This window comes from Prionailurus viverrinus, chromosome C2, assembly GCF_022837055.1.
Source record: "Prionailurus viverrinus isolate Anna chromosome C2, UM_Priviv_1.0, whole genome shotgun sequence".
Taxonomy (NCBI): Eukaryota; Metazoa; Chordata; class Mammalia; order Carnivora; family Felidae; genus Prionailurus; species Prionailurus viverrinus.
Window position 1 is genome coordinate 91,290,122 of NC_062569.1, and position 27,434 is coordinate 91,317,555.

Here is a 27,434-nt window from a genome sequence, read left to right on the forward strand (position 1 = left end):
AAATGGATCTTTAATTTTGTTAGGTTTTGCCAAATTCTACTTTACAGTGATTGTGCCATTTTGCATTTCCATCAGTAGTACATGATGTGTTTCTTTCCTCCACAGCCTCACCAACAGGATATATTGTTGAATGTTATTGCTTCTGATTTCTGAATCATAGTTAGAAAAACATTTCCTTTTTCAAGGTCATAAAGGAGTTTAGAACTTGGATTGTTTCATTTTTTTACATTTAGGTCTCTCATCCACTTAGTGGTTTTTACTAATGTATGATGTAAGGTTGCGATCTATTTTTTTTTAATTTTTTAATGTTTATTTATTTTTGAGAGAGAGAGAGAGCGCAGTGGAGGGGCAGAGAGAGAGAGCAGGAGAAACAGAATCCAAAGCAGGCTCCAGGCTCTGTGCTGTCAGCACAGAGTCCAAAGCAGGCTCAAACTCACTGACGGTGAGATCATGACCTGAGCTGAAGTTGGAAGCTTAACTGACTGCGCTACTCAGGCATTCTGAGATCTATTTTTATCTTTTACCAAATGATAATAGAATTGTCAGGGACATCATTTATTTTAAAGTCTGTCTTTTCTCTGGTGATTTGAAATGTTGCTTTAATCATATACTAGATATCTATGTGTATTTGGTTGGGTCTGTTTCTTCCATTGGCCTTTCTTCATGTTCTTTCAACACTTCACCCTGTTTTATCTAGAGAAGTCTTACAGTATGGTTTTAGTATCTGTAAGGCCAGAAACCTTTTTTTTTTTTTTTTTTTGCCGTGTTTCCCTGACTCTTCTTGAATTTGTTTTTTCATGTGATCTTTAGAGTCAGTTCATCTACCTTCAGGGAAAAAAATGATTGATATTTTTGTTCCATTTATATTAAATTTTATATGAGCTGTATGGTGTTGAAATGTCCTATCCAGGAATGAGATATCTTTCTTCTCGTCCAAGTCTAGTTGTCTTTGTTCCAGGATTGTTTTAAAGTTTTCCTCACATTGGATTTACACATTTCTTTTCAAGGTTTATTCCTGGGCATTTTATCTGTTTTTGTCTGCTATGGTAAGTGAGGTGGGTCTTCTCTTCCATTATATCATTTGAGTGGATGTTGTTGGTGTATATGAAGACTATTGATTTTTGTGTTAATTTGAATTATTTTCTTGTGTGTAGTGATTTTTTTATTGACTTTCTTGGGTTTTAAGGTATCTCTCAGATTATCTGAAAATTAAGATACTTTTACCTGTTCCTTTCCAATTGGTTTTCCTGTAGTTATTTTCCTTTGTCCAATCACATTGGCTAGTACTTCCAAATCAATAATACAAAATAATGGAGATAGGGGGCATCCTTGTCTTTGTCTGATTTTAGAGAGAATTCTCTAGTGATTTTTCTTGAAGTAAAATGCTGAATTTGTGGGTGAGTTGTATATATATATATATATATATATATATATATATATATATATATAATCAGGTTAAGTATCTGTCAATTCATTACTTATTTTGTTGGGGTTTTTTAATTCAGGAAAGGTGTTAAACTTTGTTGAATGCCTTTTAAGCGTCGATGGAAATGATCAAATAAGACTCCTCTTTAGTAAATATTTGGTATTTGAGTAAATTAAATCAATGGATTTTCTAGTATGGGCCATCAATTTCTGGAACAAATCATACTTGGTTGTGATGTATTCTTTCTTAACGTACTATATAGAATACCATTTGTTCCTGTTTTATTTAGATTTGAGTTCACCTGGCCCCAGGAGTTTTTTAGAAGCTTGTTATATACTGTCTGTTCAGCTGTCTCTCTTAGAATTTTTCAAAGGATTGGTGTCATTGAGTATATAAAGTTACGCTGACTTAAAGTAGATGATTTCTGTCCTTCACCAAGCCAGAAATGTAGTTCCTTCTATAACTTCTATATACTTCACAGTTCATTCATTCTTCCTTGAAAAACTGGAATGCAGATTAGGAGCTGAGTAATTATATCTTCCTCTGTCATGTGTTGCTTTTATCCTTATCTCTTCAAGCACTGAACCATAGTTTTTTCACGTTGCCAAATTTGACTCCAAAAACCCTTAGGTTTTAAAACGTAAAATATTCGGTAACTCAGGCAAACTCCTGACTCTGGTATTCTTGTCACAAGTCACATAGATTTGGGGAAAAAAGTAGAAATTTTAGTTCTGTTCAGGTGGTACAATATTCATCTGTTCTTTGTTTCTCTGTTAAAGTGGTGCAGATTCTATTTTAATATTTTCCAAAGGATAAAGTATATTCTCAATTCTTCTCAATTGTGCCTTTTTAAAATCTGTTTCTTTTAGTATTCCTCCTTATTCTTTTAGTATTGAAATATATTTACTTTATTAATATTTTCCCCCAAACTTTAAAGAATATTTTTGTTAATTATTTAACAACTTTCCTCTTGCTCTAATAATTTTTCCATTTTTGTGTCTTATTGTATTTATACATGTAAAATAATATATATGTAACATATTTGTAATGGTGTAATTTCACTCATCCCCCCCACTCCTCTCCTTTCTGGATGAAGGGTAGGGGGAGGTACAGCCTTCCAGTTATGGAATGAATGAGTCACGGGGATGAAAGGTACAGCATAGGGAATAGAGTCAGTGGAATTGTAGGAATGTTGTATGGTGACAGATGGTGACTACACTCGTGGTGAGCATAGCAGTGTATAAGTTGTTGAGTCACTATGTTGTACACCTGAAATGAATGTAACATTGTGTGTCAATTATACCTCAATTAAAAAAATTTCTTGGAGGTTTTTGAGAGCTTCGAGGAGTTTTACTTCTTTTACTAGTTTTGGTAGCTTTAAAAAAGTGCAGCTTTTTAAAAGCCCATTAAGAAGCAAATGGACTAGAATAGAACTATTTTAGGATCCCAAATAAGTGCATTTGAATACTCTGTGGAAAAACAATAAAGCGTGAAGTTCAGAAATTTTAAGTATATTCAGGAATTGTGCGATCAATTATGGAAAGAGCCTAAATGTCCATCAACTGATGAATGGATAAAGAAATTGTGGTTTATATACACAATGGAGTACTATGTGGCAATGAGAAAGAATGAAATATGGCCCTTTGTAGTAATGTGGACGGAACTGGAGAGTGTTATGCTAAGTGAAATAAGCCATACAGAGAAAGACAGATAACATATGTTTTCACTCTTATGTGGATCCTGAGAAACTTAACAGGAACCCATGGGGGAGGGGAAGGAAAAAAAAAAAAAGAGAGGTTAGAGTGGGAGAGAACCAAAGCATAAGAGACTCTTAAAAAATGAGAACAAACTGAGGGCTGATGGGGGGTGGGAGGGAGGGGAGGGTGGGTGATGGTTATTGAAGACGGCATCTTTTGGGATGAACACTGGGTGCTGTATGGAAACCAATTTGACAATAAATTTCATATACTTAAAAAAAAGTGAATTGGGGCGCCTGGGTGGCTCAGTCGTTTGGGCGTCCGACTTCAGCTCAGGTCACGATCTCGGGGTCCATGAGTTCGAACCCCGTGTCGGGCTCTGGGCTGATGGCTCAGAGCCTGGAGCCTGCTTCCGATTCTGTGTCTCCCTCTCTCTCTGCCCCTCCTCCGTTCGTGCTCTGTCTCTCTCTGTCCCAAAAATAAATAAACGTTAAAAAAAAATTTTTTTTTTAAAAAGTGAATTGATTTCATAAAAAAAAAAAAAAAAAGGAATTGTGCGATCATACTATAATCAATTTTAGAACATTTTCATCAACCTGAAAAGAAACCCCTTGCATGTTAGTAGTTGCTCCCCTCTAGCTGTAGGCAATCACCAACCTATTTTCCCCTCTAGCTTTAGGCAATCACCAACCTATTTTCTTTCTCTATAGATTTGCCAATTTGGGAATCATGTAGTATGTGGTCTTTTGTGGCCAGCATCTTTCACTCAGCATTATGTATTTTCAAGATTCATCTATGTTGTAGCATATATCATACTATCTTCCCTTTTTTAAAAGACATTTTAGGGGTGTCTGGGTGGCTCAGTCAGTTAAGCGTCCGACTTCGACTCAGGTCATGATCTCGCGGTCCGTGAGTTCGAGCCCTGCATCAGGCTCTGTGCTGACAGCTCAGAGCCTGGATCCTGCTTCAGATTCTGTGTCTCCCTCTCTCTCTCTGCCCCTCCCCTGCTCACGCTCTGTCTCTCTCTCAAAAAATAAATAAACATTAACAAAAATTAAAAAAAAAAAACATTTTAACGTTTTGGCTTTTTTTTTAAACGTTTATTTATTTATTTTTAGAGAGAGAGAGTGGGAGCAGGGGAGGGGCAGAGAGAGAGGGAGAGAGAGAATCCCAAGCAGACTCTGTGCTGTCAGTTCAGAGCCTGATGCCCAGCTCTATCTCACCGACAGTGAGATCATGACCTGTGCTGAAATCAAGATTTGGTCGCTTAACTGACTGAGCCATCTAGGTGCCCCGATAATTCATTCCCTTTTATGGCTGAATAATATTCCACTGAATGAATATACTACATTTTGTTTATCTACTCATCACCTGGTGGATATGTGGCTTGTGTCGACTTTTTGCTATTATGAATAATGCTACTGTTAACATTTGTGTACAATTTTTTATGTGAACATATGTTTTCATTTCTCCTGTGTGGCCATCTGGGAGTGGAATTTCTGGATCATATGGTATATTAATGGATCCTAAGGACAGGCCAGGAGGCTGGAAACTCAGACAAGAGTTGAAGTTTAAGTCTGGAGTCTGAAATCTGTAGGATGGCTGGCAGACCAGAAACCTACTCACTCAGGGTCTCAAGATTTCTATTACAATCATGAGGCAGAATCCCTTCTCCAGGAAACCTTAGTCTTTGCTTTTAAGGCCTTCACATGAGGTCCACCTACATTATTGAGGATAATCTCCTTAAAGTCAACTGATTGTAAAGGTTAATCACCTCTATAAAGTATTTTCACAGCAACATTTAGACTAGGTAGGGTTTGACAACTGGGTACCATAGCCTAACCAAGTTGACTAATAAAATTAACCATCACAGGGGCGCCTGGGTGGCTCAGTCAGTTAAACATCTGACTCTTGATTTTGGGTCAGGTCATAATCTCACAACTTGTGAGCTCAAGCCCTCACTGACAGCACAGAGCCTGGTTGCGATTCTCTCTCTCCCAATCTCTATACCCCTCCCCCACTTACAATCACTCTTTCTCTCAAAATAAATAAACTTTAAAATTAACCATCACATATAGCAACTCTGTGTTTAGCCTTTTGAGAAACTGCCAGGCTGTTTCCCAAGCAGTATTGTTTCACCAGCAATGTACAAAGATTCTGATTTCTCCACTTCCTCACCAACACTTGATATTATCTTTTTTATTATAGCCATTCTAGTGTGAAGTGGTGTCTTATCATGGGGATTTCATTCCTTTTCACAGTGGTATAATACTGTCTTATATTAATGTACCCAGTTTATTGGTTCTTTGTTCTGTTGCTGGATAATTGAGTGTCTCCTATTTTTTGTTTTTATAAATAGAATATTCTGTTACACATGTACAAGAGTTTCTCTAAAAACTATGTACTTCTCTAGGAGTAGAATTGCTGGTCTGTAGAGTATACAGCACTCAATTTTACAAGATAATGCCAACATGTTTTCCAAACTGCTGTCCCAGTTTGTACTCCCACCATCAGTGAGTCTGTCAATGCACATTTCTCCACCACTTGGAATTATGAGACTCTCTTTCACCAATTTCATCAGTTTCTCGATTTGTATCTCCTTATTATTAATAGCATATTTTCATGTTTATTAGTCATGTGATTGCTCTTTTTTGAAATGCTTGTCTTCATGTCTTTTGCCCATTTTTAAAAAATTTTTACTTATTTTGAGAGAGAGAGAGTGAGTGAGCTCAAGCATAAGCAGGGGAGGGGCAGAGATAAAGGGAGAGAGAGACTCCCAAGCAGACTCCATGCAGTCCGCGTGGAGCCTGGTGCAGGGCTTGAACCCATGAATCATGAACTCATGACCCGAGCCAAAATCAAGAGTTGGAGGCTTAACTGACTTAGCCACACAGGTACCCCCTTTTTCCCCATTTTAAAAGATTGGGTTGTTTGTCTTACTGATGTGTGCAGATTCTTTACATATTCTGGATATTAATCTCCTACCAGTTTTATGTGTTACAGACATCTGGTTTGTTTTTTCCCTTTTGGTGCCTTTTGATGAACAGAAGTTGATTTTAATGTAATTTGTCATTAATGCTATAGTCTTTGCTTATTGTATCTTTAAAAAAAACGTATTTGGACTTTTAGCCATTCCATTCTTATGGCCAAGAATGTTTATTACAACTTTTCTTCCATTCCTCAATTAGCTTATCAAATTCAGTGCTTTTTAAAAAAAAAAATGTTAAACATGTCAACAAATGGAAAAAATTGGAAAAAACATCACAAGATGGCTCATACTTAAGGCCTATGTCTTATAGACAGGATAATACTTCCGTTTGGTTGGTGAAATATTCTGCAGCTCTTCTAGATGGCAGGTGATAGTGAATACATAAAAGTTGTGGTTTTCCAACAGCATGTTCATTCCTTCTATAACAAAGCTTATATTAATAAGACAATAGGACACTCAATTAAACTCTGTTCTGTTTTAAGCCATGACACATACAGACAAATGAAAAAAAAAATGTGTTTTTTGATATTGACTCAGGAAGAGGACCACCAAGCCCGGGTAGAAGAAGCAATCACACGCATACTTGTGTGTGCCCTCAAAACTGCAGAGGACCCATACAATACCAGAGCTTGGTTAAACCCAACTGAGGTAGGCCGCTTCTGGATTTCATCATGGCAATTAATTTCCTGTAATAAATCGACCCTGGCTAGAACATTTGCTTTCTAATTCATGTAAATGCATATATCCATTCTAAAGAGTTTTTCTTTTTCCTTAGGTTGAGGAAACATCCCATGAAGTCAATTGTCGCTACTTAAATAGAGCTGTTTCCGCCCTTTTCGATTATTACAGAACATCTAAGGTAGTAGAAGTCCAAGCAATGAGAACAAACAGAGAGCACATGAAAAAGGAAGGATTAAATGTGCACAATCACATGGAGATGGAACAGACAGGCGGCCAGGACTTAAGCTTGGGAGTGGTAAAACAGGAGGCAGCAGGTCTCTTTGGCCCTGATCTGGTTCCTGTAATACTGACTTCTGAAGAACTACCCTCAAAGACAGGAAGTATATTTGAAGGTGATGGTAAAGACTTTGTTGGAGAAGATGGAGAACACTCTGGAAAATTGCATTGTACCAAGAGGCAACGAATGATGAGTAAAAGTGAGGATGCAATTGTGGAGCAAAATGCTTCAAATAGTAATATGGCTCCTTCTCAAACACTTATTTCTACAGATGACTTGCTAGACTGCTTGCTGAACCCACAAGTAACCAGGATAGTGGCACAGCTTCTGATACAAGGAAGAAGTTTGTGGTTCTAAGGAAAATGGCTTTAAAAATAATACTTTTAAAATATTTTTTTGAAACGGTGTGATTTTTAAATAAAAGATGGAAGAGCAAAAATTAATGGTACATGCTTATAAATGTACTTGTTCTTACCTAATTGTGTTTCAGTCTCTTGCCACCTTCATTCATGAACATTGCTCCTTGGACAAACTGGCTCTTTGTTATTTGTTGGGCCTTCTTTCTTCAGTGACTTTGCCTTTCCTGTCCCATCCTATCCTTTCAGCCTACCTCAAGTGTAAGTCCCAGGTGTTCTTAACAGAAAGTAATCTCTTCAGCAGCCTCAAGCAGAGGTCAGCCTGCTGCTTGTTTTGTAAATAAAGTTTTTTTGGAACACAGCCATGCCATTCATTTACATATTGTCTATGGCAGCTTTAGAGTTACAGTGTCAGAGTTGAGTAGTGACTAAGACAGTTGGCCCACAGAGCTGAAAATACTGTCTGTCCCCTTACAGAAAAAGTGTGACAAACCCTGGCCTAATGCATCCATTGGGTGGATTCTAGCCTTGATCTGAAGTGATCACACTTGTGACACCTGCAGAATTCTCACTGGTTAACCCCTGCCATCTAGAGCAGGAAAAAAAGTAGATGGGGGTCCAATATAAGTCCTCCGTATGGAAGGAACTGAGACATCTAGAAACACCAGTCTTGGGAATGAAAAGCACTGGAGGTTACTGACTCCTGAAACTAACTAAAAGTTTGATTTAGTGAAATTGATCCTACCTACTTTCATTACATTTGCAAGAAGATCTGGGGATAATTATTACTATTACAAAGTAAGAATTTAGAATTAGAAAAGTATGTTGATTTCTGAGTAACCATTTGTGAAACAAATATATAACAGAAAAGATAAGCAAAATAATATTTTTTTTGAGAGCGAGTGGGGGAGAGGGGCAGAAGGAGAGAGAGAGAGAGAGAGAGAGAATATCTCAAGCCGTCTCCATACTCTGCACAGAGCCCAAAGCAGAGCTTGATACTACAACCCTGGGATCATGACCTGAGGCAAAATCAAGAGTCAGTTGCTCAACTGACTGAGCCACCCAGGTACCCCAAGCAAAGTAATCTTTTAAGATGAATTGACAACTGTCTCCATCCTTCTCAGGCTTCAGACTCAGGGTATCAGTACATCAAAAAAAAAAAGTATATGCCCTCTAGAAGAGAGGAAGGTGTTATATGAACATGACTAGGAAAAGAAGGGTCTGGAAGAAACCTGTCTGTAGGACTTACTACCAATTGACCACTATATACCTATTTGTTTGAATTAGCTATTTATATAATTATTGTTTATTAACCAGAATGTTACTCCATGGGAGTATGGACCTGGTTTTGATTATTACTGTATTCATAGAGCCTTGATCAGAGTGTCCAGCATACTGTTGGGGGCTTGTTAAATATTGGGCTGAGTGGATTATAAAAAGAACTTTTTGGCAATACTCCATCAAATACATTGGAGTAAAGGATGTTGTGGCCAAGGGCAAGATGTCTGTTCCCCTTAGGAAGCGGATCCTTACTGCAGAAGTAGACATATTAATATAGTAAGTGAGACCAGCATTTTTAAAAAGTGGAACAGAATAGGTGATTTCAGTGAACTCTTTAGAAAATGTAAGTATTATTTCATACAATTTTCCGGGAGAAGTATTTTTCCAGGATAAGTGTATTTCATAAAACTTTTCAGTTATATTTGTGTGTGTACTAGGCCTGATATAAAGTATATTTCTTCATGTCCTCATGTAGGTTGGGGTCAGAGAAATTTGAAATATATTCTGAGATAACACATTTAATTCAGTTAGAGGTAACAGTCTTTGACACGCTGAGACCTGGGAAGAGAGTTAAGACATTGGTATGAATGGATTTCTAAGTGTAAGTGGGTGACGGGAGATATTTCCTGATTTTATCGAGATGGAGATCCTGGCTATGTGTGGAGTATGGCAGTGAGGAAAGATAGTAAAAGGGGAAGGCCATCAGCCACCAAAAGGAGCTGGATCGCATTTCATCCTGCATTTCTCAGATAAGCATGCCTGAGTGAGTGAAATTATTAGATAAATGCATTGACCCTGCAGAGGCCAGAGGCGTCAAAGAATACAGGTTTATTCTCCCCTGCTCCCAGGACCAGGCCACATCTGGGTAGGGCAGTGGGTTCCAGCTCTGCTCACAATGAGAATGGAAGAACTCCAAACAAATTTTTTAGTAAGAATACAGACTCAGCATCACACCCAAAGTACCCAGGCAGTAGCAGGACGAACCTGTCCAGTTGGCACAGTGACTAGAGCCCATGAGCTTTTAGAGTTCCCCAAAATGTTTTAGATTCTTTTGAAATTAAAAAAACAAACAAAAAACATGTAATCCAGCTTCAGTCGCATTCACAATTATATCATTTCAGTTGCAAAGTGTAATTGTTAATACTTTTTACTTTTTATGGAGTAAGGGGCCCATGAAGGCAAAAGTCCCTGGAGTTATGAAAGTCCTACATGGCTCTGAGTATCAGGATATCAGAATCATTTGAGATGCTTGCTGAAAATGCATATTTCTAGGCACCGCTCTAGAGCTACAGAACCTGACTCCTTTGGGATGGGCCAGAACTTGCTAGCTCAGCAAACACCTCAGGTGATTCAAATACCAAAAATATTTAAGAATCTCTGGCCCTAGGGGAAACCCCCAAGACCTCCCACAGTCTCAAAGTGGGCTTGGTTTAGCAGGGACTTCTTATTGGGGTCAATTTGCCCTTCAGATTTATTGAACTAACCCTGTACTGTGCCCTTACTGTAATTTTCAGCTGAATATTATTAACACTCTGAGGACCCCTTGATGCTCTCGTGTTTAGTTGTAGTCTTGTATCAGCAGTGGCCTGTGTTTATCATCAAGCTCTCCTGTATCTGCCCTTAAGGATAAAGAGGTTTACCACCAAATGTATTTTCCAAATATTTTATTCAAAAAGGAGGTAAATGACATATATTTGTTTAGATTGAGGATAACTATGACATTTACTGACTGGATCATTACACTTTGGTGCAATACACCCTGATACTCAGGTTTGCCCTGAGTTAACCAAACAAGTGGAAAACAAGAGCAAATCAGAGAGCAGGTCTCTCCTTTTTATTTCTTACATTCATTGTCAAGCCTGCGTTCAGACACCAGTGGCTGTGAAGCCACTCCTAAGCAATAAGGAGTCTTTGCCAATCCACTTAAAAAACAAATAGCAACAGCAAGAAAAATTTCAAGATGTCCATTAATGAAGCAGTACCTGTGGCCCCCTCAGCCTCCCAAACTTGGAGTGAGGTAGTTCGCAGCAGCCAAGGAAGAGTGCCTTCAACCTCCTAGTGACACCCCCTGGCATCAGTCTAGTCTCTTGGCCTACAGAGTTTCAAAGGAAGAGACTATAGTGGAAATCAAAGGCAGAAGGAAAAAGCCAAGGAAATATGAGGGTCATTCATAGATAACCTGAGCTGTTTCTGAAATGGTAACATTAATCAGAGGCCATATTCTGTAATGGGAAGAGCAAAGGGCTTGATGACACAAGGACCAAGATTGTGTTTCTGTCTCTGAGGACTACTACCTAGGTGACCTCAGGCAAGGAAGCTTCTTCACTCTGAGCATGTTTCCTCAACTTTAAAATGTGGATATGGGAGCGCCTGGGAGGCTCAGTCCATTAAGCATCCAGCTCTTGATTCTGGCTCAGGTCATGATCTCATGGTTTGTGAGGTTGAGCCCGCATGGGTCTCTGCACTGACAGCACACAGCCTGCTTGTGATTCTCTCTCTCCCTCCCTCTCTCTACCCACCCCTCAAACTCACACTCTGTCTCTAAAAATAAAAATAAACATTAAAAAAATAATAAAATGGGGATATATTCTTACCTCACAGAATTGTTTGAAGGAATAAAATAAATACTCTATGTGAAAGCACTTATTATATTACCTGGTACAATCTAGGTGCTCAATGAATAGTGTCTGAATCTAAAATTTACCTGGGGAAAATAAAAAAAAAAAAAAAAAAACACAACACAACACTTTACTATCTAATAGATACTGAGCTAGCAAATTAGCAATATGACTGCTTGATTCCTTTGGTTTATTTGTGCACAAGTCTTTAAAATCATCAAAATTGAGTGCATAAAGAAAATATGCTATTTAATAACATTAGAACTCACTTAATCTTAACATAGTAGAAGGGTTTCACGCTGACAGTGTGGCAGGCTTATCTCACTGTTGTCACTGGGCAGAACTAAGACCAACAGAAGTTAGATGAAGGCAGATTTGGGATCAACATACAAATGGACCAGTCTGAGCCAGGGTTGCTGTGCTGCACAAGTGGGTGGGACACAACCCCCTTGGGCCACAAACTAGACCACAGCCCCTGAACCATGTGGGGCACATCTGCACTGTGATTCCAGAAGCATGACTGGAGCTGTCCCACCTGTCATGGTTCTATTCCCTGTCATACAATCTTCAATTTAAGGCAAAGTCTAGGATGTTAAAGAGATGGCTCCTACTTTGGGTTGGAGTCTGACTATGCTTTGTCTTTCTTAGTTGGTTTATAAAACGTTTCTAGAGCTTCTGTTTACATCAGGCACAGACCTCAGCCCAGGGATTAAAAAAAAACAAAATGAGTTAGACACCATCCCTGTCTTCAGGGAAATCAGCAATCCTACAGTAATACTGTGCTCCTCAAGGAATATGGCATCCCAATGTGATACCAGCTGTCTCCTTCAGCAGCAGCTGAAATTGCATGGCTGTGCCCTCTGACTTTAAGATGAACATTATTCTGAGGTGCCTGGGTGGGTCAGTTGGTTGGGCGTCCGATTTCGGCTCAGGTCACGATCTCACAGTCTATGAGTTTGAGCCCCACGTCAGACTCTGTGCTGTCAGCTCAGAGCCTGCAGCCTGCTTCAGATTCTGTGTCTTCCTCTCTCTGTCCCTCCCCCACTTACACTCTGTCTCTCTCTCTCTCAGAAATAAACATTAAAAAAAAATCAGATTATAAGATGAACGTTATTCTCTCCTTCCTGAAAATACAAATATGTTCTTTCCTTCTACAGATTTGATGTCCACAGTTGTGGACAAACAGTTGTAACTAAGTTATCTGATTTAAATTCTCAAATTTATTGCTCTCAAGAGAGGTACATTCCAGTTATGAAGGAGAAGCTGAAGAAAGTCTGATTTCAGTGATAAGTATCCTTTGATCTTAGACAATGCTGTTAAGAGGGGGGAAAAGATCTAAACTTGTTTTACAACACAGTATGTATAGACGAGCAATGTCTTCTGGGAAGGATACCAAGATGTTAATATGTAAAAGTAATGAGGTACTCTGGGTAAGCCTGGTAGTCATAAAATACCACAAATAAACCTGGATTATGCACACAGTCTGTGACAGTGTCATACAGATCAGTAGGGTTGTTAGGGCTCTTTGGTGGAGGCACAATCAGTGACTGATTTCCACGTGTGTAGGTTCCAGTAAGTACTCGCACATAGTACATATGCTTTTTCCCATTTTTGTCTGGTCTGGAGTATGTATCGCTGGCAGAATAACGGGCATTGACGGCAAAATAGGTTCCCTTTCCATATGCCACAGCTGTGAAGATAAAGAAAGACATTTTTTAAAAGTTCAATTTAGTCTATAATCTGACATATTGACCCGGTACGTCAAATAATGTTATAATAACGTTCAGTTCTTCTCTCCAAAGCCTCTTAAGAATTTTTTTCATATGTTTTAATTTTTTTAATGTTTGTTTATTTCTGAGAGAGACAGAGACAGAGCACAAACTGAGGAGGGGCAGAAAGAGAGGGAGACACAGAATCTGAAGCAGGCTGCAGGCTCTGAGTTGTCAGCACAGAGCCCGACGTGGGGCTCAAACTCGTGAAATGCAAGATCATGACCAGAACTGAAGTTGGACGCCCAACCGACTGAACCACCCAGGTGCCCCTCATGTGTTTTTAATTTTTAAAAATCATTTCTCCACCCCCAAGGGCCAGTCAGTCCTTCTGGGAGGACACATAATGACTCTTAACCCTGAAACTCTGGCTGCATCACAGCCACCAACCCTGCAAACCACACTGTCCCTTGCCCAGGTTGGGTTCTCGCAGCTGACACCCCATTCATAGCAGGCAGATTGCTTGCTGCCTTACCGTTTTTCCCAGCGTAACTGCGGTTAAAACCATTTCGGTTGACATGTGGCACTGAGTCAACATCTGTCCCATGGAAGAGCTGCTTCTCATTGTTTTTATGTCCATACTTGGCATCCATGGCTTTTTTCTTTGTTTGGTAGCTATTCCAAAGATCTGGATTCTGGATCCTCTCAATCTACAAATCAATAAAGAAAAATATTCTGTCGGTGCCAAGAGCCTTTGGCAAGATACAGCAAATGAAACATGACCATTATTTTTCATAAATTAAAATTAAAATAAACAACAATTTCAATGCCAGATGGCACCTTTCTGCATTCAGAAATCTTTTTAGATCCAGTGTTTCACAAAAACAGACCTTGGGAAGAATATTAATTTCATTTTTTAACATCTTTTATGTACCACATGAGAGCAAACAGCGTTTAGGATCTTAAGTCCTCGTTGTGTGAAGTTGGCTGACCAAGCCTCCCCAACTCCTGCTTTTCACCTTCAGTTCAAGGGCAGTTCAGTTTCTGTCTATGTCACTTTGTCACTTTGCCTCTCTCCTCCTCAGTCCTTCTGGGACACTGGTTCACCTGGTTAGCCATGTTCTAATTGTGGGAGAAGTGCTAGAGGGTCTGGTCCAGAAGGAAATTAATTAATGAAAATCAATCTCTGGTCCAGTTGGAAGAGTGGGGCATAAATCCTGGTGGGATAGGATCTGCTTGCAGACCACAGTTATGCTTTGACCATCCATCCTCTTTGGGAAGTGGCCTCCAGGGCTGTGGGGGAAATTCCTTGAGTCCTGGATTGCAGGACCCAGGAGGAATCAGACAAATCTAGAATCTGTAAGCAAACTTGCTTGGGTTCTTAAAAAAAAAAGAAAAAGAAAGAAAGAAAGAAAGAAAGAAAGAAAGAAAGAAAGAAAGGAAGAAAGAAAAGAAAGAAGGAAAGGAAAAGAAGAAAGAAAGAAAGAAAGAAAGAAAGAAAGAAAGAAAGAAAGAAAGAAAGAAAAAAGAAAATCTAGGCAAGACAGAGCCAGAATGTGGGGCATTCTATAATACAACTGGCTTAAACTCTTTAAGAAATTCAGCATCATGAAAAATGATTTTTTAAAATGCAGGAGTATATTCTAGATCAGAAGAGACAAAGGAGACAAAATGACCAAATGCAGTGTGTGAACACATATTTGGAGATGGGGGAGTAATAAGAAAGCAATTGGGGAAATTTGAATATGGACTCTATTAGATATTAACTGTATTACTGTTAATTTTCTTATATGGGATAACGCTGTTGTTATTTAGGAGACGGCCTTTATTCATACGAGATATGTGCTAAAATATTTATGAGTGTCATGAAGTCTGCAACTTACTGTCAAATGCTTCAGCAAAACCTGAGAGAGTAAGAGAGAAAAAGCAAATGTGGCAAAATTACTGAATCTTTGTGTAAGTTTATGGATGTTAAAAGTCTTAGTCCCAGGTCCTAATAGTCATGGAGGATGACAGCCACCTATTTTTCCTGTTAGTGTTTTCATACTGTCAGGGATTTCCAAAGAGGTGTCTTAAGTATTACCTAGCTCTACTTTTATCTGTTTCACACACTGGACTTTCACTTTAAGATTTTATTTTAAAAAAGGGTCTACAAAAAAATAGTAAAATCATTTCTCTGGCCGTCCACTAACACATGGCAAACCTCCAGAGCCCACTGTAGACATGGCTGGTCCACCGGACAGTCCTGCTCAATCTGGACTTGGCATCTCCTCAAAATGTGCCAGTCAGCCACTACCAGATGACTGTACTTGATATTTGAGATGAAACATATTTGTTATTGCAGAACCAGACCATCAAAGTGCCGCACAACTGAATCACACTGTCTTGGTACCTCAGAATTGTTTTTGCTCAAATGGTTTACGTTGAGGATTAAAAAATGGAAGCTGTGGTACAAAGTTTGATATTGAATTTATTGTGAAGATGATTTTGAAAATATTCTCCAGGACTTGATTCACAGTATAAATATCTCAGTTAGCCAGTCTCAGTACCGTGAAAAGCTGTGAGTCTCCTGATTACATGATTTTCTTTCTGATTTATGAAAATTATGAATCTCAAGAATGCGTGTTTACTTCTTTGCCTTGTCTACCAGGAAGCTCAAGGAAACAAATCTGTGGTCCTTCTAATAACTACCTAGGAACTCCTGTTATATATTTTTGTAAATGATGATACCTCTGTATTATCTTATTTTTCCTACCCTCCTTTTCTTTTTTGTCCATTTTTCTTTATTTTATCTGAAGATATGATATATATCCTTTTTAAGACGCTTCAAATCGTTTTGAGTTATTATGTGCTTAACTACATAAATAAACAGAGTGGTGGCAGAAATAGAAAATTTGGTAAGAAAGAAAATGCAGGCCTTATTGGCAGACTTGTTTTGATGGATGAAGGGAAGGTACCCAAAGGTCTCTAACTTTACTCAGAAAGTGGTGGAACCAAGGACAGAAGTGGGGAAGGAAAGGGAAACAGTGAGATGATGAGTTAGATTTAGGGAAATTGATTTAGCAGACAGATATTAAAGCAGAGATATTTTTAGGCCATTGAGTATATGTTGTAGGGGCGCCTAGGTGGCTCAGTCAGTTAAGCATCCGACTTTGGCTCAGGCCATGATCTTGCCATTCTGAGTTTGAGCTCCACGTCAGGCTGTGTACTGACAGCTGAAAGCCTGGAGCCTGTTTCAGATTCTGTGTCTCCTTCTCTCTCTGCCCTTCCCCTGCTCATGCTCTGTCTCTGTCTCTCTCTCTCAAAAATAAATAAACATTAAAAAAATAATAAAAAGTAAAAATACATGTTGTAGAGTATGATCAAAGATCCAAGTTGGTGATGTTGATTTGGGAGCTGTCAACATTGAAATAGCAGCTGAAGCCAAGAAGGGTAAAAACATTTCTTGATGAAGTACAGAGACAGAAGAGCAATCTATAAATCCTATGGGCAAAGCTAGGATTAGCAGTTTGGAGAAGAAATAAATAACAGGGATAACGAAAGGAAAACTAGTTAAAGAAGAAAGCATTAATATAATATTGCCATAGAGGTCAAATGGGACCATAATTTCAAAGAGCAACACTGAAGCTTAAAAGTGGAAGATGCCAAAATGAGGGAGACAAACAAGGAAAGGACCATTGGAATTAATCGCAGAAGCGAGTGCTGCTGATCTGTGAATGGTGGAGCAGAAGCACAGAATCCTGATCTGAGGGCCTCTGTGTGTCTTTGTAGTGTTTTCTAGTTATTGAATCCAACCTTGCAGCTCTATCTTTGAATTTTTACTAGCTTGCTTCACAGATTCTTGTGAATTCGTTTCTGCTGGGATATCAGGGTGGGTGGGGGAATGTTGCTGTGGGTCCGTTTTCATTTTCTTGGGCTAGCTTTTGGAACTTTTTCTTTTTCTTGAAGCTGCTGCCCTTGCTGTCAGCAGCCTCTTCAGGTCCGCTGCTGAGTGGCTCCTCCTTTGGAGGAAGAGAGTTTCCTCTTTTTGGGGGGGATGTTCCTGTTTTCTTCCTCTACAGGGTCACTAACTGGTTCCTCTTTGGGAAAAGACTTCTTCCTTTGGGAAGGCTTCTACTGTCAGCTGTCTCTTCAAGATCACTACTAACCAGCTCCTCACTGAGTCAACATGTGTTTTTAGTATTCTAACATCATATCGCAATCTAATATTATATTGTAATAACTGACACGATCTCAATCTTAATGTGTCTGTAATTATAGTGATGGGAGTAGAATCTACAATCAAAAATCGGATTGCCATAAAATATTCTAATTCTGGGAAAACAATGTGGTTGCAAATGTATTTGTAGATTTATCCAGGACCATGATGCCACTCATCTCCACCATTCTTAAGAAACTCCATGTCAGCAGAAGGCTTACCTTCTCTATGTAGAAGTGTGAGCAGGTCTGATTAAACTTGCTTGCCACTGTGGCATATTCTGCATGACCAGGCTGTAGCTCAACCACACAGACATCCTGCTGTTTCATATCACTCCAGTGCTCGGGGATCCCAACTGCAAAGAGGACATTTGAGGACTCCCACACACCGGGGAAGGCCCATCCACACGCTCCTGGTATGCTCTGAAGAACTGAGTATCATCTGTGTTCTTACTTTATTATCTCCTAACTCAACGTGTTCAAGAAGTTCTTATCTTTCTCAGAAAATGTCTCTCAAAGCATGGCCCACAGACAACCTACATCAGAACCAATCGTAATGCTTGTTAAGAGAAAACCCCACAGGGGCGCCTGCATGGCTCAATCTTAGGTTAAGCATCTGACTTGGCTCAGGTCATGATCTCGTGGGTGTGGGTCCGAGCCCCACATCAGGCTCTGTGCTGACAGCTCGGAGCCTGGAGCCTTCTTCAGGTTCTGTGTCTCCTCTCTCTGCCCTCCCCTGCTCATACACTCTCTCTCTGTCTCTGTCTCAAAAATGAATAGATGTTAAAAAAAAAAAAGAAAAAGAAAAAACCCACAGATCTACTGAATCAAACTCTCCGAGGGGTGGAACCCATGTACCTGCATCTTAACAAGTTTTGATCATGCTCAGATTTAAGAAGTGCTGGTGTGGTGTAACTCAAGCTGCATATTCTGTTCAGTCTCTAATCTGTCATCATTTAATAATTTAACAATAAATGATTTCCCTACAATGGTCTTGTTAGAAAAGCGTGGAATTTTGCCGGAACGCCTCACTACCACAAGGCCCTCTGCATCTATTCATTATTTTTCTCCACATCCTTAAGAGCTGGGTGGCTGGCAGGTTTTGCTGTCTTCTCTTCTGCTAAACAGAACATCATACTTGATTTGTCATTCCCATAGGGTGGCTCAGAGTCTGAGGAATTCATTCACACGAATCTCATGAGAGATAAAGATAATGTACCAGAAGCCAATTTACTAGTTTTCGGTGCAGGACCTGTGCGGTTCAAAGACAGGAATGTCTATCTACACAACACAAACAGTCCCTTCTCAGGGAGTCGATCCAGTCAGAGAATTCCAAGGCTGCCTCCTGATGCATGCATTGAGGAAGACTTATGTTCAGGGCAGGAGAGGAAGTGAATTCTGGGAGAAGATCCTACAAGCTCCCAGTGCTCTCCAGGTTATCAGTCACAAGAGAGTGCCCACTCTGACCAGGCTGTCTTCTCCTTTTGTTCTAGAAAACCTTGAGCCACTTTTCTTTAAAGCCCACGGCTTTCCCTCTTCTGACTGAAGGAGCCATTATCTCTGCAGCAGAACTGGCCCTGGAAAGCTGATACACTGTAGAGATGGGAACAACTGCAAGGCTTGGGTACTGTCACCATTAAGATGGTCAGCCTCAGACTGTTGAGTGCACCCATGCTACGTTTCCCCAGCCATAATGTAAGCGCATTAAGCTCAGACACCAAGTTTTCTATTTTATCCCATAAGACTTGCCTGAATTTGATCTGCTTGAGTACAATTTCGATGTATGTACCAAATAGTGTTAAGCCCAAAGTAGGGGTAAAATAATGGATCACAAGCACACAGGTTTGACTCACCTTCAGATTTCATGAGGCGCCGAACAGGTAAACTGCGTCCTTCTGCATCTGTAGCACTGTACTTGCACAGGTCCACGGTGTAGGTCTGGTGATTAACTTTGACAACAGCTGTCCTTTTTTTTGCCTTCCTTGCATTCTCCAATTGCAGATTGATTATTTTCTTAAAACTATGAAAAGTGTCTTTGTCATAATATTGCCATTCTACAAATTCACTGATAAAATCTGCCTGGGATTTCTGTTCTTTGGCCAATCTAATTCTCTTGATCATTTCCTCAATTGCATTTCTAGCCTCTGTCAAATCTTTGCCAATCCCAAAAACTTCAATCAGAGGTCTTTTACTGTCCAAGCAAATGGCAATATTTAAGTTCTCCTGCAGCTCATTCAATTTCTGATATTCTTTTTCATTAAAATCTTTGATACACTCATCTTCATTGGTGTAAGGACACAGTTCCTTTGTAATCAGATCCTGTATCCAGGTGAGAGCGTTTTCCACACATTTTACATTTTCACCACACACCTGAAAACTTGCTGATTCTGTTTTCTTTTTCAAAACCAAAGGATTCTGCTTTTGGGGAGATTGACTCAGGGATCCCATAAATGCTAAAAAAAAGGAAAAGAAAAAGAAAAAGAAAAAAAGAAAAGCAAAGAAAGGAAGCTTAGCTATTTCTCTCTCTCTCTTTTTGGTTACTGTGCTGTACATTAATCTCCAGGACTTATTTATCTTATAACTGGAAGTTTGTACATTTTGTCCCTCTTCACCCATTTCATCCCTCCTCACCTCCCAATCCCACCCCCTGCTGCCTCTGGCAACCAACAATCTCTTCTCTGTATCTAACAGTTTGTATGTATTTTAATATTCCACATATTAAGTGAGATCATCTTATTTCATTTAGCATAATGCCCTCAAGGTCCATCCATGTTGTCACAAATGGCTGGATTTCCTCCTTTTTTATGGCTGAATAATATTCCATTGTCTGTGTGTGATATATATACATACATATATATATATATATATATATATATATATATATATATATATGTATATATATATACAAGCTCCCAGTGCCCATGTGATATATATGTATGTATATATATCACATTTTCTTTATCCATTCATTTGTTGGTGGACACTTAGGTTTTTCCATGTCTTGGTTTTGTAAATACTACTGCAATGAATATGGGGGTACAGATAATCTTTTTAAGATAGTTTTTTTATTATTACCTTAAGGTAAATACCCAGAAGTGGAATTGTTGCATCATATGGTAGTTCTATTTCTAATTTTTTGAGGAACCTCCATACTGTTTTCCACAATGGCTGGACAAGTTTGCATTCCCACCAACAGTGCATGAGGGTTTCTTTTCTCCATATCCTCCCCAACACTTGTTATTTCTTGTCTTTTTGATACTAGCCATTCTATCAGGTGAGGTGATTTCTCCTTAGGTTTTGATTTGCATTTCTCTGATGATTAGTGATGTTTATCACCTTTTTATGTGCCTGATGGCCATCTGTATGTCTTCCTTAGAAAAGTGTCTATTCAGATCCTCTGCCCATTTTTAAATCCAATTATTTGTCTTCTCCTATTAAGTTGCAACAGTTCTTTATATATTAACCCCTTTGTATATTAACCCCTATCAGATACGTTATTTACAAATATTTTCTCCCATCCCATAGGTTGTCTTTTCATTTTGTTGATGGTTCCCTTTGCCATGAAAAGCTTTTCAGTTTGAGGTAGTCCCACTTGTTTATTTTCTGCTTTTGCTATTTGTGCTTTGGTGTCAAATCCAAAGAAAATCACTGCCAAGACTGATATCTAGGAGCTTACTCCCTGTTTTCTTCTAGAAGTGTTATGGTTTCAGATCTTTAATGCATCTTGAGTGGATTTTTGTGTATGGTGTAAGACAGTAATCCTGTTTCATTCTTTTGCATGGGGCTGTCCAGTTTTCCTACCACCATTTATTTTAGCATATGTGCTGCTGAAGCAAGCACCCAAACACTATTTATTGAAGAGATATCCTTTCCCATTGGCTCCTTTGTTGTAAATTAATTGACCACACAGATGGTCCCCAACTTACAATGGTTCAACTTACCATTTGTCAACTTCATGATAGTATGCAAATCATATTCATTCAGTAGAAACTATACTTTGAACTTTGATCTTTACCTGAGCTAGTAATATGTGGTGGCATACTTTCTTGTGATGTGGGACACTGGCAGTGAGCCATAGCTTCCAGCCAGCCAGGCATTGTGAGGGTCAAAAACCACTACACTTACAACCATTCTGACCTGTAAAGTCATTCCGTTTTCACTTCCATTATAGTTCAATAAATTACACGAGATGTTCAACACTTTTCTATAAAATAGGCTTGTGTCAGATGAGTTTATCCAACTCTAGGCTAATGTGTTCTGAGCATGTTTAAGGTGGGATAGGCTAAACTATGATGTTCAGTTGGTTAGGTGTGTTAAATGCATTTATGACTTATGACATTGTCAATTTACAGTGGGTTTATCAGGATGTAACCCCACTGTAGGTCAAAGAAGATATGTATATGTGTGGATTTATTTTTGGGCTCTCTAATCTGTCCCATTAATCTGTCTGTTTTTATGCCAATGCCATACTGTTTTTATTACTATAGCTTCATAACATAGTTTGAAATCAGGAAGTGTGATGCCCCCAGCTTTGTTCTCCTTTCTTTTTCTTTCTTTCTTTCATGTGCATGAGCGAGTGCAAGCAGGGGAGGGGCAGAGAGAGAGGGAGAGAGAGAATCCCAAGAAGGCTCCAAGCTGCCAGCACAGAGCCCAGTGCAGGGGTTGAGCCCATGAACTGTGAGATCATGACCTGAGCCAGATCACGAGTCAGATGCTCAACTGACTGAGCCGCCCAGGCTCCTCTGTTCTTCTCTCTCAAGATTGCTCTGGTTATTAAGGGCCTTGTGCGTCTGTACAAATTTAAGATTGTTTGTTCTATTTCTGTGAAAAATGCCTTTGGAATTTTGATAGGGATTGCATGGAACCTGTGGATTGCTTTAGGTAGTATGGACATTTTAACAATACTAATTCTTCCAACCCATAAGCATGGTATATTTTTTCCATTTGTCATCTTCAATTTCTTTCAACAATGTCTCATAGTTTTCAGAGTATAGGTCTTTCACCTTCTTGGTTAAATTTATTCCTAGGTGTTTTGTTCTTTTTGATAAAATTGTAGATGAGATTATTTTCTTAATTTCTCTTTCTGATAGTTATATTTAAGATTAGCTATTTCTCATGTGACATCCACATTAGGAATATGCATTTCATAAAAAAGGTCAACTCACATGTTAATTTAGACGGCAGAGACTGTTGGGGAGAAGTCAGAGATGGTTCTCTTTTTTTCATGCTGGCCCAAAACACGTCCAGTAGGTGAGGCATAAAGATAACAACTTTAACTTTTTTCACAGACCGGACAAATCCTTTTTGGATAAAGTCTTCAATGGCATCAATGATGGCATCAGCAACCATACCTGGGTCTTGTTTGGCATTTCCTAGAAAAGCAAATAATAAAAACAGGGAGGGGGAAAGACCCAACTGGGAAGGCTGAGCAGTAAGTTGGGGATTCCAGTCCTCACAGAATGAATGCCCCCCCTGCCCAACTCTTTCATCATCTCAGGCTTTTCTAGCAATGCACGGCCAAACACTTTTGAGGTCCTAGATGCAACAGGGAGCTTCTATTCCAGGATGTCAGGAAGTCACTAGCCCAACAATGAACAAAGGACCGAGAAATATAACTTTTGGTTTCTGATGTTCATATCTACTCTGTTGAGCTGACCCTACCTCACTGTGTTCTTCTGTGTTACAAGGATAATTAACTATTCTCGGCTCATTAGTGTCCTCAAAAGGTCCATAAAAAGCAAAATATTCTAATATATGTGGAAATATCATACTCTTTTTTGCTCATAGTCACCTGACTATATGCATGTATCTTTATTCTTCCAGATGTCTTTGGGGACCTGATTTAAACTAAGCTAATTTTGTAAGATACCTGGAGCTGTAAACTATCTGTTATAATCTATAATTCTTTGCAACACAAGTTATCTATGAGCCTCTAGGAAATCTTTTCTAGAACACTCAGTGAGATTTTAGCTGACTTGCTAGGTTTGAGGTGCCACCTAAGCAAGTCTTTTTCTTTGTATAGCATGTTCCATATCTTGTTTCTCAGGCCTAATGCCCAGGTAAGATCATGAAAAGTCCCTTGAAAAGTCCCATGAAAAGCCATGGAAGCAGTCGCATACAAATAAATGGCAGCTGGAAAATCACAATGGGGAGCAGTGTAAAAATCCCATGACTAACCTGGTGTGGTAGACTAACAGCCCACTTGGATGTTCCCTGTTGACGGTGTCCACCTCTAATGCAGAAATGAGAGTAGACCACTCTGGCCTGGCTACATAGACACTTGTGGGAATGTAGACAAACCCTGTACAAAACTAAACAAATGGGTTTGTTCAGGCTTTTTTTTTTTTTTTATTAGATGCTCAGGAAAAGAGAGCAATTCTCCTTTGCAAAGCTATGGTTATCCCGTGATTTTTGGAAGATTTTATTTTTTTTTTTTTAATTTTTTTTTTCAACGTTTATTTATTTTTGGGACAGAGAGAGACAGAGCATGAACGGGGGAGGGGCAGAGAGAGAGGGAGACACAGAATTGGAAACAGGCTCCAGACTCTGAGCCATCAGCCCAGAGCCTGACGCGGGGCTCGAACTCACGGACCGCGAGATCGTGACCTGGCTGAAGTCGGACGCTTAACCGACTGCGCCACCCAGGCGCCCCTGGAAGATTTTAAACGGGAGTGTTCAGACACATTCATTCACTGTCAACAAACATTTACTATCTCCCATCATGGGCTAGCTCTCAGCTAGGCACTTAGAACACGGAGGAAGTGATATATGGGCATAAATAGGTATTCAACAGGTGAAGTAAGAGAAGCTGAGGGAAAGGCTATGCCTGATAGAACTGTAACAGGGGTTTGATATGCTTAGCCTGGTGTGTTCAGGGAAAAAGATCTGTTTTTGAGAAGGATAAATCTAGGGGTGGGTCTCCTCCACAGAAGCCCAGATCTAGATAGGAGGCTATAATAAAAGTTTAGGCAAAATACCAGAGCTGAACAAAAAGAAGAGGCCAGAATTAAGAGTCAGGTACAGGGACTGAGAAGATAGTTGGGAAGTGAAGTCAGCAGGACCTAGTGACCAGCTGGGTTTACCTTTGACCCTGTGTTCCTTCTTTTTTGCCTTCCACCCACCAGTATGTGTGCATCATGAGTCGTGCTGTATTGCAGTAGTTTGTTTACATGTCTGTCTCTCACAGTAGGCTAGGTGCTCCTTATGGACTAGACCCTTTTCTGAGACATCTTTCTGTCTCCAGTGCCTAAACACGGTGCCTGGCATATGGCAGGCACTTGGTAAATATTTAATCAAATTAGTTAATAAGCTAATGAACATAGGAGGATAAAGGACTCTACTCCCTGTAGAGTCAAGGATTACAGGTAGAAAGTGATGCTTTTAACATGATCAGGGATACAAGAGGAAGGGCAGGTTCAGGGCAGAAGATAACAGAAGAAAGTTCATAGTCTACATTGAACTTGAGGTGCTTGCGAGTATCGCTGGACACCCACCCCTTCCCCCAGGCAGGTGTCTGTAAGGAACCAGGGAGAGGGCTTCTTTTACTGCCAGAAGCTGTCTCAATCACAGTCCCAGTTCAACACATAAACACCACTAAAGGTCCTTAGTGCTTTAGTCTAAGGACCAAATCAGGTGGTGATAGAGACTGGTAAAGACGACAAGCAAGGAAAATCTGCTAACCTTGATTTATTTGTGCAGGTCAGCAATGCAACCAGGTCAGTGGAAGAGACAACAGGTTTTCAGTAACCCAGAAAAACTCAAACGTGTATATTTATATAAAATGAAAACTGCCTCATTTCCTTGTTTTTTCTTGGGAAGGTCTGTGCCACCCTTGAGTTGTCTGATTTCTTGGCCCAAATAAAGTTTATGTAGAAATACAGGACCAGAGCTCAGAAGAAAAACCAATGGAGACAGAGACTGGTGAGTCATTAATGCGTGTTCATAAAAGATAGATACACAGATACATAGATAGAGATAGAGAGAGAGACAGGCAGACAGACATGTTGGCTAATCTCCCAAGATTGGATAATACTACATGGGGAATGAAAACATAAAGGGACTATAAATTATACTTTCAGAAATAGGAAAGTAATAAAATAGATGTAGCATTCCATGTGGGAACATTAAGAGGAATGGTAGAGAATTACAGAAATCAAAATAACAGAGGATTAGAAGAAAGCTCAGAAAATGACAAGGGTGGTTAAGTGTACTGAGCTAAGCTTTTGGAGGGCTTAGAATGCCAGTGGGCAACACTCAATTGCTGCACAATGGAATCACCAATCCAGGGCTCTTTGGGACCAGTCAGCTACGTTCCACTTCAAGTCTGAGAATGTTTGCCTCCCGGACCAGCTCTCTCATGGAAAACTAAGCAGAAATTCCTAATCAATGCCCATGACTCAGATTCCTGGGAAAAGAGCTCAAAGAACATCACCTCACTAATGGTAAACCCAAAGCACCATCCTTCTATATGAAGACCCACACAACTATTAAATAATTTGAGGAAAACAAAAGAGGCAAGTAGGCTGAAAAGGGGAAATTTGGAGTTGAATTTATGACTCATAGAACCAAAACCCATTAAGCTCTGGTGACTGAGAGGCTTCTGTGTGGAGATGTCCTAAGGCCAACCCACACAGCCAACTGTCCAAGAGGTGTAAGAAGAAGGCAGGAATATTCATCTGAGAGTCAGCAACTGCAAGGTGCAAGCAGATGCTCTGATGTTCTCATGGAGAAGGGATGGAGCAAGAGGTTACAGACTAAATAATGTAGGGGACAGAAAAGAGAAAGAGACTGAGGAATCAGACGAAATGGGTGGTTTCTTTCTTTTCTCTCCCTTCCTGTCTCTTCCCTACCATAGTAGAGAGCAAATGTCACTCTAACTAATACTCAACACTGTCTTCAGTTTTGATGTTTTCCTCTTACTTAAACCACCCACAGTCTTTGCTTACTCCCTCAGGGGGCTGCGTTGGAGTGAAGACCCTTACTCAGTCTCATCATTAACTATATTAACAGCACCAGATCCAAGGAAAGGTGGACGCCTTGATAGCCAGAGGTTACAAACCTGTCCCAATGGCTGGGAGGCAAATGGACGAGTAATTCCGTTTTTCACACTCTTGCAAAACATAGGAGATTGATCTCTTGACATCGTTTCCACCAATAACGTGAACAATATTTTTGCACCTCAATAATCCACCTTCAGTAATTATATAATCACTGTTGCCCTTTTGAACTGGGAAGCATAAAACAGAGAGGTGCAAAATTAGATACTGAACCTACCTTTTTTGTCTCTTTTTTTCATTTCATTTCATTTTATTTTTTTAATTTACATCCAAGTTAGTTAGCATATAGTGCAACAATGATTTCAGGACTAGATTCCTTAATGCCCCTTACCCATTTAGCCCATCCCCCCTCCCACAACCTCTCCAGTAACCCTCTGTTTGTTCTCCATATTTAAGAGTCTCTTATGTTTTGTCCCCCTCCCTGTTTTTATATTGTTTTTGCTTCCTTTCCCTTGTGTTCATCTTTTCTATGTCTTAAAGTCCTTGTGTGAGTGAAGACGTATGATATTTGTCTTTCTCTGACTAATTTTGCTTAGCATAATACCCTCTGGTTCTATCCACGTAGTTGCAAATGGCAAGATTTCATTCTTTTTGATTGCCAAGTAATACTCCATTGTATATATATGTACCACATCTTCTTTATTGAACCTACTCTTTGATTGTTTAGGAAGCAAAATGTTTGGTTTGGCACATAAAGCATTCTATGTGAATAAGAGACTCCTAAAATATGGTCTTTGATGAATCTTTTTTCTCTTTTTAACTGTGAGATTGCTTTTCACTTCTAATTGTCTATGCTTAGAAGTCTTTGGTCAAATGTATGATTTTAAGATTAATACGTTTTCTCCCCAATCCCAAGACTTTCCCCAGCCTCTCCAAAGCCTTCCATATTCAGCCTCCCACTTACAATTTTGAAGCAAAAAATAGTATTGTGCCTTACCTTGGCGAGAACATTCCATTTCCACATTTTGTCCAGCACATTCTAAAATTGCTTTGGACACCCCTACAGGAGAAAAAGCAAAGTTACAAACATGAATTTTAAAAAATGAAAGTAATACATCTGAATCAGAATGATTGCCTCATTAACTAAAAGCTTTCCCGATCATCAAAGGAATCCTATCACCTGGTATTTCTGATAAGAAAGAAGAAA

The 27,434-nt window shown here is 39.5% G+C and overlaps 2 protein-coding genes across 7 annotated transcripts in view; one reads left to right on the forward strand and one right to left on the reverse strand.

The window, feature by feature from the left end:
• The window catches only part of HSPBAP1 (HSPB1 associated protein 1), a 60,156-nt gene extending 52,643 nt beyond the window's left edge, over window positions 1-7,513 (forward strand). Inside the window, exons 7-9 of one of the 3 annotated variants that reach the window (XM_047875994.1) lie at window positions 1,008-1,046; window positions 6,650-6,760; window positions 6,888-7,513. In XM_047875994.1, the coding sequence (XP_047731950.1) occupies window positions 1,008-1,046; window positions 6,650-6,760; window positions 6,888-7,427 (690 nt within the window). In that variant the 3' untranslated portion in view covers window positions 7,428-7,513. Of the gene's footprint in view, window positions 1-1,007; window positions 1,047-6,643; window positions 6,761-6,887 lie in introns of all 3 variants that reach the window. The other 2 variants (XM_047875995.1, XM_047875996.1) reach the window with 2 other exon arrangements.
• Window positions 7,514-10,356: 2,843 nt separating this feature from the next.
• Window positions 10,357-27,434, reverse strand: part of PARP14 (poly(ADP-ribose) polymerase family member 14) — a 46,030-nt gene continuing 28,952 nt past the window's right edge. For 3 of the 4 annotated variants that reach the window (XM_047874810.1, XM_047874809.1, XM_047874811.1), the window contains 7 exons: window positions 27,225-27,287; window positions 26,290-26,457; window positions 22,397-22,603; window positions 19,085-19,684; window positions 17,454-17,587; window positions 13,570-13,744; window positions 10,357-13,015 (listed from right to left, as the gene is read on the reverse strand). In XM_047874810.1, coding sequence (XP_047730766.1) covers window positions 12,726-13,015; window positions 13,570-13,744; window positions 17,454-17,587; window positions 19,085-19,684; window positions 22,397-22,603; window positions 26,290-26,457; window positions 27,225-27,287 — 1,637 coding nt within the window. In that variant the 3' untranslated portion in view covers window positions 10,357-12,725. Of the gene's footprint in view, window positions 13,016-13,569; window positions 13,745-17,453; window positions 17,588-19,084; window positions 19,685-22,396; window positions 22,604-26,289; window positions 26,458-27,224; window positions 27,288-27,434 lie in introns of those variants that run through there. The other variant, XM_047874812.1, reaches the window with a different exon arrangement.